The 15,531-nt window shown below is 37.8% G+C and overlaps 1 protein-coding gene across 2 annotated transcripts in view; it reads right to left on the bottom strand.

Moving 5' to 3' along the window:
• The window catches only part of mllt3 (MLLT3 super elongation complex subunit), a 56,956-nt gene that overhangs the window by 12,815 nt on the left and 28,610 nt on the right, over window positions 1–15,531 (bottom strand). For both annotated transcript variants that reach the window (XM_051901386.1, XM_051901387.1), the window contains exons 3-7: window positions 13,086–13,168; window positions 12,799–12,942; window positions 11,729–11,767; window positions 10,104–10,232; window positions 6,452–7,039 (exon numbers count right to left, since the gene is read on the bottom strand). In XM_051901386.1, the coding sequence (XP_051757346.1) occupies window positions 6,452–7,039; window positions 10,104–10,232; window positions 11,729–11,767; window positions 12,799–12,942; window positions 13,086–13,168 (983 nt within the window). The remainder of the gene's footprint in view (window positions 1–6,451; window positions 7,040–10,103; window positions 10,233–11,728; window positions 11,768–12,798; window positions 12,943–13,085; window positions 13,169–15,531) is intronic.

Here is a 15,531-nt window from a genome sequence, read left to right as displayed (position 1 = left end):
CTTGAATTTTTTTCAAAGGTAACATGCTTGACTTGAATAATTTTATTTGCGAAAAATGTTACTTAGTTTAATTTCTGGTAAATTTAAATGCGTATATTGTATGTTAACACTACTTCATTAATACTTTTATTTTATTGAGCTAGTTTCATTAAATTCTGAACATTATTCTAAAGCTTCTGCTTGTATTTCTGTGCAGATGTTTTGTTGGAATGACAACACTTACTGGAGCCAAGAATGATGCAACAAGCATAGAGGCAAAACAAGTGGAAAGGTCTCAGAGAAGAGGAACAACAGTCAACCCTCATGTGTGTGCTCATCTCAGAAGGTTAATGGACTTTGAGTGTATATATTAAAGGAATAGTTCACCCAAAAATGAAAATTTCCCATGATTTACTCACCCTCCAGCCATCCTTGGTGTACCGTATATGACTATCTTCTTTCAGACAAACACAATCGCAGTTATATTAAAATATATCCTGGCACTTCCGAGATTTATAGTGGTAGTGAATAGGGTCTGTATTTTGAAGCCCAAAAAAGTGCATCCATCCATCATAAAAGTAATCCATACGGCTCCAGGGGGTTAATAAAAAAATCCATATTTAAAACTTTATAAACTATAATAACTAGCTTCCGGCAGACGGCCATACGCTTTGATTTACGCCAAAAGAGTAACCTCTGATGCGACATAGGATGTAGGAGCGTAAGCTTAGACGCCTCTTGTGGTTCAAACAAATAGGGCTGGGCAACAAACTCAAGCTCCTCTTCTCTTATATCGAAATCCTCAGACATTTCTTTTTAAAAATTATCATTTTAGACTTCTAATTCATGACCTGTAGGTTCGTCAATACATCATGCATCAGGTCAGGGTTTACTCTTTCACTGTAAATCGATGCGTATGGCCGTTTGCTGGAAGTTAAATATGGATATTTTTCTTATAAAAACCCATTGCTTCGCTTCAGAAGGCCTTTATTAACCCCCTGGAGCCGTATGGATTACTTTTATGATGGATGGATGCACTTTCTTGTGCTTCAAAATACAGCCCCCCATTCACTACCATTGTCAAGCTTGGAAGAGGCGGGATATTTTTTAATGTGTTCGTCTGAAAGAAGATAGTCATACACCTAGGATGGCTTGAGGGTAAGAACATCATGGGATAATTTTCCTTTTTGGGTGAACTATCCCTTTAAGTTGTCTTTTGACCACTTCATCAAAGAATCCTTAAAAAATGTATTACACAACAGCAGCACAACTGTTTACAACATTGATAATAATATCAGCATGAAAATCAGCTTTGCATCATAGAAATAAATTTACATTTTAAAATATAATAAACTGTTATTTTAAAATAAAATAATATTTTACAATATCACTGTTTTTACTGCACTTTTGATCAAAAAAATGCAGCCCTGGTAAGCAACAATATTAACAAAAATCTTACAGACCCCAAACTTTTGAATGATAATGTGTTTTTAAAATCCCACAGACAATGCAATAGGAGATGTGAGCCATATCTAGAGATGCAAAAATACCTATAACTCCCAAGCAACCACTCACAACACCTTAGCATCATGGCAGTGAAATCTGTATGGACAAACAACACACACATCTTTAGAAAAAAAAAGAGGACTATCTATGGTTTTACCTGTTCACTATGGCCTTAATTCACAAATACAGTTACTGCTCAATATCTATTCTAATTTACAATCTCTAATTTCCATCCTGCCCTTTCCAAATACCCAATTCAAACCCGCATCCACCATCTTCTCACACGGCACTCAGCTAAATCTATTCACCACGGGCATACTCGCGGTGCCTTAAACCTACAAAAACGCTGCAACGAATCAAAGGTTGGATATAACTGCACGCTTTAAAACTGTTATGGCTCACTCACTCGACTGGGGGTGACAGTGGTGCTAGTGAGAGTTGCTGGCAGGGGGCAGGTGCTAAAAATCTCCCGTGAAGCAAGTTGACAATAGGGGCTGCCAAAAGTCCTGCAATCAGGGTGGTAAAGACACTTAACTTCTACCCCTCGCCGAGTCTGTAGAAGAGCAAAGTTGTTTCTTTGAAGTTCCTTTCCCTACGTTCTCACTGTTTTTCCCTTCTTTCTTTTTTCTTCAGTCTGCATTTTACTGCCTGTTTGTCCGTCTGGGAGCCTAGCTGACATCAAACGCATGGTCAGGGTCCTGCGCTGTAAATCAAGCTGCCTTTATCCTACGGGCCGCACCCCTTTTCCCAAACTAGACGCTTGTAAAAGCTCCACGAAGAAGCCCTGCACCCCTCAGACAATAAAACTGATGTCATCACTCATTGAGGAAAGGTTTGTAGATCTTTAAGTATGAAGATCATCTGGAGTGTTTAGGTTCAGACTCCCGAGAACATGGAGAGAAAGAGACAGCCTTGCTGTCACCCAAACTTGAGTAACGGCAGAGCTGTGGCTATGCAGTAAAATGCTACATTACTTTTTTTCAGAGCTAATGAAAAAGCAACTTCCATCAACATGGACGCGGTTTGCAGTTTGCGGTGACATGCAGACCACCAAACTAAACCGATGCACTAAACCAGTCAAGCTCCAAACACACACAACTAAATTATTAAACAAGGAAATGTCTGTTAAATTGCTGCTACAAGACCAAATGTGCTGCTTAAGCGACATGCCGTTAACAGACACATGTCAGACTCAGCACATGATATATAGTTGTCGTCAAACATTTTCCTGAATTATGATCGTCAAAATAATCTCCTTTTTAACCAGTTAAATAAATGTCAAGATGCTCATAACGACTCATAATTCTTCATAAGTCTGTATTTACACTCGAACACTTGGCAATAAACAAAAAAAACGAAAGACACACAAGCTTCACGAGTTTAGCACACAAAGCAGGTGGTCATAGCAGCACCACACAGCTGGTCTGTGGCTTTACGACCATCGCCTCTGCTATGGTGCCATAAATCTAGCAGTGGCTCTGAAACTGGCAACTGCTCTGCTTTAAGACTATTGTCCCATTCCCTTCAAACTTGTGAAGCTCTTCACTTATGGAGGACGTCATATAAACAGATTTTAGGATTGGGTTTCAGCCACCCCCATCAGTCTTTTACTCGAGTAGCTTCGGTATTGCCGCTACATGACAACAATGTGATTTGGCCAATGGCGGCGACACTTAATTTCCTTTAACCTGTACTTAAATTTTTCTTGTGTTAAGAAATATTAGTTTTCAACATTTCAATTTAGCTTTAATTTATTTATTTCAGTTAGATAGGTTTTTTAAGATTATGTTTTTCAACTTATAAGTATTTCAAACATGGCAACTCTCAGAATTAAGGGTGTAACGGTACATGTATTTGTCCCGAACAATTAGGGTTCGGTACATGCAGTCAGACGACGAATACAGTCAGTCACAGGCGATCCACACTCCAATCCAGAAGGGGGCGCACGGTAATGCAACGCTGTTTGCTAACCGCCACAACAGGAAAAAGAGCAGAAGTAGAAGAGATGATCTATGCACAAACCCAAAACAAGAGTTCAGATGGCAAGCAAGAGCTTGCTAGTCTGTTCAAAATAAATGAAAAGAAACCTAGCATTGGGGATTTGTTGCTTTTTCCTGTTGTACTGAACTCGTATCGAACCGTGACCCCAAAACTGAGGTACATACTGAACAGTGACTTCTGTGTACCGTTACACCCCTACTCAGAACAGTTTTAAGCCCCGTTTACACCAGTGCGTTTTTGTTTTAAAACGGCATTTTAAAATGGCGTTTCAGAAACGATCTCCGTCTACACTACACGGCCGAAAAACGCATGTCACATGACTGTTCAAGCACACTGGGCATGCGTGTACAAGTGTAAACAGTTGCCTCTTGCGCATGTAGGCAGCTGCAGTATTAAAAAATACGCTGAGTTTAACTGCACAATGGCTGCTAAAAATGACAACAAAGCCAGCAAAGATTGCAGTTCAGTCTCCATGTTAATGTTTACACGGCCGTCAAGGATACGCAGAGCGAACGTGGGCAGCCACGCCATCGTTTTCAAAAGTCTCTGTTTTGGTACATTTACACTGAAATGCAACTCCGGCGTTTTCAAACTGAAACAGGCTCTGCAGTGTTTTCGAAAGTCTCCATTTTCGAGGATTGAAAACGCCGGCGTAGTGTAAACGACAGGCGTAATTGTAGCAAAACTTATGCATTTTAAAACAAAAATGCACTAGTGTAAACGGGGCTTCAGAATGTTATTGAATACAGCAGCGTTAATTGTATTTGGTCTACGCTGCTGCTGCAGCAGATCTAGGCAGGTGGAGCTGGGCGAGGTGGAGGGTTTCAGAGAAACTCTGCAGGACTAGGACGCTGCAGCAAACAATGAACCAAACTATTTAAATGTCGTGCAAGTAATCTCATTGGCTGCAGGATCAGCAGAGGCCAATCAGCTTGTGCAATGCAATACAGTAATGATGTGATTGCTTGCAGGTTGTATGTAAAGGACCTACCTATTATACACACACAACAATTTTAGTAGTACAGCAATAAAAACACTAGTTAAGTAGTTTTGATAGTCAGGTACAAAAGGAGGGAAAAAATAGTTTGAAATGTTATGAGATAAACATACATGAGGTAACCATTAGTCAGTACGTTTACATGCACATTAGAAAACTAACAGCAACATTAAGTGTATTATTCATCACCTGTCCATTTAATCAACCTAATCCTAAAATAAAAAAGTAGATGCTTTAGAGTTAACATCCTAATGGTCATTATCCACTAACGCTTGTTAGTTAGGGTCTAAAAGCGGTTAAAACCACAGATGAATTATTACCATTGTTACTCTAACTACTATAACAACTAAATGGCATTTGTATAGTATAAGTGAAGTATATTCCCTCACTTCCTCTAACATTTATGAAAAACTACCATATTTACTATACTATTTAACTCTGGGGGAAAAAACTCATGATAAAGTTTGATAAGGATTTTATGAAAATAGGAAAATCAGGTATTTTTAGGATTAGATGCTAAATGGGAAACTTAGTAGGTAAAATGATATAGAACTAATGAGACGCACTGACAGCAAAAATGAGGTAAATTATCCACCAAACTGTCCATTTAGCAAATCAGTTTCTTGATCATTATTCAACTAATGCTTGTTACAGTTCAGGGCTAGAAAAGGGTCTCAAAAAAAAAAAAAAAAAAAAAAAAAAATCAAAAGGCAATTACAACTTCCTCTTGCAAATCACTGGCTTTACTGCCATTCTAAAGACAGAAATATACTGTGTGAACGTTAGTGGTAACGTAGATCAGAACAGGGCCACCAGGGCCTTACAGACCTGGTGACCCAAAGAAAGCAGCACCTGGTATTCGTCAGTTGTCATAAACACTGAAGTTTCTTTCCTTCCCTCTTTTTAAGGAGCGAGTTTAATGGAAAACTCTTAGCTATTCATGGTGTCCTTTCCCCATTCTCCTCGGGTGTCATAAAACCATAAATCTCATCTCAGCACTTGCCTTTTAGCCAATAAAACAGCCCCCGTTTTATGAGCTGCTCTCTTGCTGAAGGTAAATGAACCTTGCCACTGGTGACACTGCCGAAGCTTAAAACATTCTAACATAGATCTATATGAACTACTACATTTTTCCGGTCCAGGAAAAGTGACGAATGAAATCAAGACTAAATTCACTGACTAGGAAATTGCCAGCACAATTTTGCATCCTGCCCCTCCTTATGTCTGGTAGCGATTCAATCTGAAACGTAATATCCTTAATATGACAAAATTAAATTGGTACTACATCAGCCATTTTGTTTTGAACAAAACCCTAACAACCTAAATAAGTATCCTTTGAACAACTACCAGATTTCCTGTCCTGAAAAGCTGAGAGGTCTAGCAATGGACGGCACTGATTTCCTGCACCCAACCAGACAAATGGTCCCTCAGCTCCTGGACACCCACCAAGTTTATTAGATCCCCTCTCGCACCAGACCTCCATTATCACAGCCCGCTAAGAGCCTGTCTCAACCTCTTTGTTTGATGTTTACAGAGAACCCCACATCCCAGAAAAGGTCTCTACTAATAGTCAACTACACTGTTGGAACACTAAAACTCATACCAAAGACTAGGCTCTGAAATTTATTACACTTTCCCATATGATTGGCATGATAAATTTCTGTAAATGGTCATGTGCATTGAGCTATAGATGCGGAATGTAATAATTATTTTCAATAAATAGCCAATATTACTCGCGTAAATGATACCAATACATTGAATATGCCTACATTTAACAATTGTTATGAAGCCCTCAATTTGGTTATTTTGTTTTTAGCAAACTGTATTTCCGTAAAGGTCATTATAAAGCTCACCAAATGCATACAGACACTACAAAACCCATTTGACTAACAGCTAACCAACTAGGGAAAATGAGGGACTAATTTTCATATTGTTAAGTTCAAGTATTATAATTGGAAATTCACTTACGTCTGATCTTGTGAACATATTGTCGTCCATGTCCGAGTCGTTCGGGTCCAACACATCCTGGAAGGGCGGTAACGCTGGCGGTTTTCTCTTCTCTGAAAGTTCACTGTTTTGTAACCTACTATGCCGGATTTGCGGCTTGTCTTTCAAAACTTTTTTATCCGAATGGTGGTGCTGTAGCAAGGTAGGACACGCTTGCTGCTTTTGCGAGCTCTCCGAAAGACTGCTTTTTCGTTTTTTGGTAACATGGCCTTCACTGTCCAAAACAGGCCGCCGTTTACTTTGTCCCAAGCTTGAGAAGCTAATCTCAGATGTTCGCTGCTCCTTCGACGTGGTCTTGGGCTCCTTAAATCCCATTTGAGGAACGGTGCGATCTTCCTGAATTGGTTGATTCTCTTTGGGTTTTTTGGAATCTTTAGAGAGTTTTCCAGAGTCCTTGCTGAAATCTCTGAAGGCACTTTTGGACTCCTTTGAGTCTTTGGAAGGCTTGTCTTTATGGTCCTTATGGTCCTTAGACGGTTTGTGGAGCTTGAGGGAGCTGCTGCTAATATTGTTTGTGGTTGTAAGAGCACTGGTGCTTTTGGACCCGTCCTATAATGAGAATATGACAATATTATTAGAAGTCTAATATGAATTAATTAGTTTAGCATTGTGTCCAAAAGGACAACCATAACAAAAAAACTACTAAAACTACTATGGTGGTACCATTTTACAGTGATGGTATAATAGTATTTTAAAGGATTAGTTCACTTTGAAATGAAAATTAGCCCAAGCTTTACTCACCCTCAAGCCATCCTAGGTGTATATGACTTTCTTCTTTCTGATGAACATAATCGCAGAAATATTAATAAATATCCTGACGCAGCCTAGTTTTATAATGACAGTGATAGGGATCAGTGAGTATGAGCTGAAGAAAGTGCTTCCATCCATCATGAACATGTGCTCCACACGGCTCCGGGGGGTTAATAAAGGCCTTCTGAAGCAAAGCGATGCATTTGTGAAAGAAAATATCCATATTTAAACAAGTTATGAAGTAAAATACGTAGCTTCCGCCAGTACTTTCTTCAGCTCATACTTATTGATCCCTATCACTGCCATTATAAAGGTCGGATGCATCAGGATATTTATTAATATTGCTGTGACTGTGTTCATCAGAAAGAAGAAAGTCATATACACCCAGGACGGCTTGAGGGTGAGTAAAGCTTGGGCTAATTTTCATTTCAAAGTGAACTAATCCTTTAATATGCACTACCATTCAGAAGTTTGGGGTCAGTATGATTTTTTACAACTTTTATTAAGCAAGTACACATTAAATTGGTCAAAAATGACAGAAATCTTTTGCAAGATTAAAAAACGTCTTTACTATTTCAAACAAAAGCTGTTCTTTTGAAAATGATTCTGTTTGTATCGATTCATTATTTTCCTGTTCATCTCTGTAAAGCAGCTTTGAAACAATCTCTATTGTAAAAGCGCTAAATTCTGTAAATAAAGGTGACTTGACTTTCTATTTATTAACAAATCCTCAAAAAAATGATCATGGTTTCACAAAAATATTAATCAGCACAACTGTTTTCAACATTGATAATAATAAGCAATGTTTCTTCAGCAGCAAATCAGTAATGATGCTGAAAATTCAGCTGCACCACAGGAATAGATTACATTTTTAAAAAAAATAATTCAAATAGAAAGTATTTTAAATTGTAATAATATTTCACAATAGTATTGTTTTTACTGTATTTTTGTCGAATAAATGCAGCCTTGGTGAGCATGAGAGACTTCTTTCAAAAGCATTAAAAACCACAAATTTTGAACAGTAGTGTATAAAATAATCCCTTATTAATGTGCCATGGTATTCACATGGTTTGAAAAAAAAAAAAAAAAAAAAAAATCAATGTACTTTTTGTTAGTGAAATGAAGAACAATACATTAACATCTGCTATAGACATTCAAATATTGAAGTTTCCAACCATTAAAATCGACAAATAATGTGTGCTCAAGCAAACAACCAAACCCATATGTGAAACATTTCCATAAACAATTTTTCAGAATGATCTGGAAAATAATACCACTGGGGGAAGGGCAAACTCAGAGCTATCTGTGAGACAACCTGGAGATGAAGCAACAAGCCTTTCGATGACTTTAATGACAGGGTTATCCTATCTTCAGGTCAAGCTAACTAGCTCCTGTCAATAAGTCATTGATGCAGTTAAGTCGTAAAGCAGTGTAGACAGAAAAGGTCTAACCTGCCTAGGCTACCTTTAAAACATCTTTTATTTTGTTATATCTGCTATAGCTTTTAAAAGAAATGGCCAAAACATTTCCCCCTATTTGAAACGGTGTTGTAAACACATTAAAACTGATTTAATTGGCTTTAAAAGTCCTTTTAAATGGTCTTGAAGACAGCAAAGTTAATGTCAAATGTATTTAGACTTCAATCAGTTACAATGGACATGCTACAGTACATTTTGGCAGCAAACAAATGAGTAGAAACCTCTGTTCTTTAAATTTAATATCTGAACTGCCACGATCATAATGCTAAGTGCTATTAGAGCTTAGAGCCAAAACACTTAAAATACTTCTCCAAGACAACTCTAGTTTTGCATTTCTCAATGTCAAAACAGACTTTCCAGGCAACCATTATGGTTGGCGATCAATCAACCTGCAAAAAAATCTTCAACCATAACATCAAATTAAGTGGAGGAAGTGGAGAAGGACAACAAAGCACAGATTGTCATTTTTGTTTTTGCTAATGCAACCGGTGTAGTAGTGCAGGGGAGGTTGGCTGCGAACGACCCCTGATCTGTCAGTAATCCATCACACGCAAGGACCTGTTTGGATTGGAAACTGTTTCCATGTGCAATAGGGACTCTCGTAACTTCACTGTAAGAGCTAGCGTACAATACAAGCTGCTTAGCGGCTAAGTGATATTGCACTGGAGACTAAAAATAAACCTAAATCAAAGAAACGTGGCAGTGTGTAGTCAAGCAAGATTTACTAGCATTACGGCTAATGTGGTTTAATAGATGCGCAGATAAAAAGCTGCAGCGTCTAAGGTTTTCTATTAGTTTCTAAAAAAAAAAAAAAAAAAAAAGAGACTGTTTTCCTTAATTAAAATGCCATTTCAGACTGATTAATAAGAATGTGTCGATAACTAAACGTGTTTTGTGTAGATGAGAATCGGTTACACTGTATTTTAGGGTGTCCTTGTTACAGTGTAATGCTGAATAATATTAATTAACTACATGTACTTACTATAGGGTTAGGGTAGCATTAGGTTTAGCTTGGCGTTAGTTGCATGTAATTATGCATAATTTATAGTTATTACTTGCATGTGTAACGTGTAACAAGGACACTGTAAAATAAAGCGTTATCTAAGAACACTTTCGCACATGCAGAACGCCATTGTAAAGGGACACCTGGTGAGTTTATTTACGTCATCGGAACGTTAGCATGTGCTTTCAAAGCAGCCAAGAAATGCTCGATCTAAGCCAAGTTTCACATCTCTAAAATCCTTGGAGTTAAATAGCCCCTAACGTCTTTCAACTTGCCAAATATGCAGGATTAGGCAGGATTCCTTGGAGGAACATGGAATTTTTCAAATGCCAATCAAAGTCATGCGAAGTCCAGACTCTTAAACTTTGAGATCCACACTCACCTTTGACCCTGGGAAAGACTTGCTCTTTTTCACATCAGAGAAGGTCAATGTTAATGAGCTGCTGGGTAATGTGGGCAGCTTTAGATGCTGCCCGAACAGAGAAGTGGAGCCTTCCTGCATTACCATTACCTAAGAGATGAAAAACAATGAAAGAAATTAATACTTTTATTCAGCAAGGATCAATTAAATTGATCAAAAGTGACAGTAAAAGAGGACTAATTTAATAGATTTCTACACAAGATTTCTATTTCAAATAAATGCTGTTCTTTTGAACTTTCTACTCAAGAAAATAATGGATCACGATTTCCACAAAAATATTAAGCAGCACAACTGTTTAACATTGATGATAATAAAAAATGTTTCTTAAGCATCAAATCAGCATGTTAGAATGATTTCTGAAGGATCATGTGACACTGAAGACCAGAGTAATGATGCTAAAAATTTAAAATATATATAAAAAAGTAGTTATTGCAGTTATATTTAAAGATGGAGTGCAATAGAATACAGGAGCGCAATAATTCTGACTAAAATGTACATTTTGCTAAAATGTTTGCTGTTGGACATTAAATGTGCCATATGTAGTTTTTAATTCTGCTTTAACATAGTTTAACAACATTTAACATAGCACATAGTCTTGGTTATATTCACTATATTTGTTTTCATATCCTTCAATATGAACATTCACTGCGTCCCAATTTGCATACTATCCCTCCTAAATAGTATTCGAAATTAGAATGAGTCTGTCCCAAATCGTATGTTGAGTATTCCAAAGACACCCGGATGGTCTACTTTTTCCTTTTAGAATCCGAAGTGCAGATCCGTGCACACTCTAATACAACTATCTAATCTACTACAAACATGTATAAGAAGTGTTAAAAAACCCCACAAACATGGCGGACGTGTGAGTCCGACGGTTAAGTAGAGCGGTTTAGATAAAAGGGTTTGAGAAATTAATAATCAGTGTCTAACCTGACGAAATGATATTTATTCAATGTTATCCACATTATATTTCATCTGCGACAGCACTGTGAATTTTTGTAATGATACGATTGATCATTAACTTTTAAATGTATCATTATGCAAATTGTAAACACATGAGGAGAGTTTTCTGCATGAGAGACCCATGACTGGCAGATCAACATGCTACTACATTTCTCTCTGAAATGGAAGGAAATTGAATTAAATTAAATTGATTTTAACTGTGACAAGATGATTGACAGGGCAGTTTAAAACGGAGATAGGATGTACGTAACTAAGCGACAGAGCTTTCCGTTAAAGACGCAATTATGATGAAGTAGTATGTCCGAAAGCTTGCCTACACACTCAAAAGTACGCACTTTTTTCACAAAAACAGTAAATACTTTTAGGGCATAGTATAAGTAGGTGAATTGGAACGCAGTTTGTAGGACAACATTGGGCAGAAAGTGAATTTTTTTTTTTTTTTTTTTTTAAATTTTGGAAATAGGGCTTTTTTCTTATCCAAACAGAAAAAAGTAGAAAATACCGAGATGTATATCGGATATCGCCATTCAGTCAAAAAATAGAGAGATATAATTTTTTTTTTTTTTTTTGTCCATATCGCGCAGCCCTATGTTAAACACATTGAAAATGGAGTTTGTCCTTACTTTAGAGTCCTCTGAAGATCTTTTGTTAGGATCCCGTTGCTGTAAAGGACAAAGTACAAATATTTACAGTAAAAAAAAAAAAAAAAAAAAAAGGTCTATGAATCAACACAAACCACCACCACACTCTAACACACATTTTGGCAAAAAGCACTCTGCTTACTCCTAGCCTGATATAATGACGAAATGCCTTTCAACAGCCAAAACAATCAGGTAAATTGCAAAGGACCTTTCTCAGTCACCACCTCGCTAAATTGATATTGCTCTCTTAATTAAAACAACTTCCCGCGCAACTGCCGTTTGCCAATAAACTGTTTCGATTCTTGCCATGCCTCATCTGTAAGCCAGACAAGCACCAGCGGAGATGTTGTCATACCCCCAGCAGTAAAACATTTGAATTACTGGAATGAGGCAAGAAAGGGTGAACTAAAACTACAAAGAGGGCCCTCTCAAGAATCATTTCTTTAAATATGCCTTAAGGGTAAAAGCGTCCCAGTTCATGGCTGATCCATGCTAACTTGTTTTCAAGTGCTGGTGGAACTTCAAAATGTGTCCAAGATCAACAAAATGAATAAATATAAGCCAGTTGATCCATAAAAAGCATGTGGATCCCTTTGGAACGGACCAAAGACAACTCAAGTTTCCTGTGGTGATAGATGGTCGTGTCAAGACTAGCCCAATCAAATCTAGTAAAGTTACTTATTGTCTTGGTTGATGAGAACAGTAATTCCATTAGGACCAATTGCCTGACATTGGCCTTCATCTCTGGAAGACTGTTTGCTAGGACTAGCACAGACAAGCAGCAAGGTATATCCTTGCATTTTTCACTTGTGAACAGAGTGCACGTATTTTAAAACCACATGGGGCTAACTAGTCATTTCCCCTGCATGAACACCTTTGAGATTTAAAAGACTCCAACTAATGAGGCTAATAGCGAGTGGTTACAAAATACAAATATTTTCTAAACTGTCTTTAACAAAGATGTACATTAGCTCAATGGAAGTCACATGCCTCCAATCATACAAAAAAAATAAATGGCCCGTCCATCTTGTTCCCAGAGGTTAGCCACGTACCCCTCCAGCCTTGAGCAGCTTCCTGCGGAACTCTTCAGTAGGGTTATTGAATGTGAGCTTTTCACAGCGGAGATGATTGACAGGTGGGTGGCCCTCCAAGTGCAGGAACAAATCGTAGTCAAAGCGCACTTTTTTTGGTTCTTCCTGGTGAAAAGTGACAAGAACATTACATTTACCCAATGTACACAGTCACAATGCTGTTTGGATTGGTTTAATTTTATGTAACAGATCAAAGACACTTGTTTACACGGATAATAACAATTACAGGTTTGCACAAAAGACAGTACCTTATTTTTAAAGTAAACTTCAATAGGCAAGATAAATCCAGCGTATCCAGACTCTTCAACTTTATATGGTGGATCCTTGCACACTGCAAGAGAGAGAGAGACTGTTAGTTTAATTTTAGCATGAAAAATCACCAGTACTTTAAGCAATAAGGGACAAATAGGTGTGTATAGGGTATTTGGTACAACATGCAACACCGCTAGACTCAACTTGACTCACAATATAGTGCCTTTGGTAAAGTGGGTATTACATAAATGTACATTGTGCCATTTCATTCTCCTGGTTTAAAAAGCAAGTTTGAACGAACGTCAAGAAAAGTGAGGTATATGCATTAATTCGGAGTGGTGATTGGCTGCCGTGCCTGAAGTGTACGTGCTACATCATCAGTTTATGAGATTTTCTCTGCATTATTCATGAGAATAAATCCAATCACTGCGCTGTATTATGCATCTCATTACAGCGGAAATTTTGAATATCACAAGACTTTCAGCGCTGTTCATTCACCTCTACCTGTTCAGGTTTGCGTTGTTGTCCATCAGACACATATCTTAAGTGTATGTTTCCTCAGCACAGTAACGCAAAAGTGTTGTTTGCATTTTCCCCACAATGCAGTCAGAGCTGGAGTTTGACTAGCAAATTAAATATTGTTACAGTCATATTTTCTATAACGTAACAACACGTGGAGCACACGACTGGTTTCTGCACGGAACGGCGCAATGAGTTTAACAATACTCGCAGTGCGGACCACAGTTCATATCCGGATCGGAGCAAGCGTGTTTCAAGTTTTTATGGACATATTTCATATAATCTCCTGCTCCAAACATGAACCAGCAACGTGTATGCGCACATATTTAGGGCCAAAGCACCGATGGTGTGAGGACCCTATTGGAATTGCTCGGTCAATTATTCTTCTTCTCTAGAATGAATCACATTTTTGAGGGCCTAAACATGCTCGAAAACTCATGAAACTTTTTACACGCATTAGAAGTGGTGAAAATTTTCATCTGATATGGGTTTCAGAATTAGGTGTGGCAAAATGGATCAATAGCGCCACCTACAAAATTTAATTTAAGCGCCCTTCGCGCTATGTTTCACAGACAAGTATGAAAATCGGTACACACATTTAACAGCTCAATACCTACAAAAAAGTCCCTGGGTGCAAAATCTGAAAACCCAACGGGAAGTGAGATATTTTGAATTTTCTCTGCAAACTTTTTGCAGTTTTTGCCATTTCCAGTCATTGTACTTTAACGAACTCCTCCTAGAGCTTTAATCAGATCAACATCATATTTGGTCAGTCTAATCTGAAGGCCTTTGCGGCGTTAAATTGCGAAGATCTAGAGTTTTCGCTGAAGGGCGTGTCCGTGACGGCCTGACAAAATTCAATGTTTCGCCATGAAAATAGGGGCATACAATGTCCGATCTGCCCCAAACATGACGTTTTATTAGAGTCTTGGCCTCAAGACATCTACATGGCAATATTCAATTACAATCATAGCGCCACCTGTGGGCAACAGGAAATGACATGTTTTACTCTGTGATTAACTCCTTGTAGAGATTTAACCAGATCAATATCATATTTGGTCAGTCCAATCTTAAGGCCTTAGCGATGTTAAATTGCAATTACAACATGGCAATATTCAGTTATAGTCAAAGCACCACCTGCTGGCAGCAGGAAGTATAGAAGGTCAAAATGACTTTGCCATATTTTCCCCATATTTACATGCTTAAATGCATGTCGCCCACTGTTCACTGTTTTCCTAAGGCCTCCAGGTGGCAGTGGCCCCGGGTGCGAGGGCCCTTTCATCGCTGCTTGCAGCTTTAATTCATCATGTCTTCTTCAAATTAAATATATAATATATAATCCATGATAAGTCTGATCATGAGCACAATGACAAATTATTCTGATACACAAGACAATGATGTAGACCGAAAATTCAAAGAATAATGGACGATGTACAACGGTACGTACGACGTAATGAAAATATTATTAGGTATTTTAAATGTTCATCCTCAATTTTCATATAGACGAGATGCTGATTTGTTGATATTTCTAAGAATAATTTACCAAAACGTATTAGATTTGTTCATGATAGTTGTAAGTAGTCTCTAATAAGATTTTTGTGAGTTTGTTGTCATAGGGTTATATTTTTGAAATGCATCAAGGTGCCCCCATCTCTGTTGTTTTATTTTCTCCACTCAAATTTTAACATTCATTTGTCTGTATAATGAGTATGTTGAAGGTTTGTGTACTCAAATCAAGCATCATTATTATTCAAGCAATATTATAGGAATCAAATATGCATATTAGGCATGTGTTTCCTGCTAGAGCAAAATGGGATTATATTCATCATGACCTGGTGAGGTGATAGCGTATTACAGGTATACACAAACATTTTTACAGAAGTCTCAAGCTCATCAAGGCTGCATTTATTATATCTAAAATAC

This window comes from Ctenopharyngodon idella, chromosome 7, assembly GCF_019924925.1.
Source record: "Ctenopharyngodon idella isolate HZGC_01 chromosome 7, HZGC01, whole genome shotgun sequence".
Classification (NCBI taxonomy): domain Eukaryota; kingdom Metazoa; phylum Chordata; class Actinopteri; order Cypriniformes; family Xenocyprididae; genus Ctenopharyngodon; species Ctenopharyngodon idella.
This window is presented reverse-complemented; position numbering and strand designations above follow the sequence as displayed.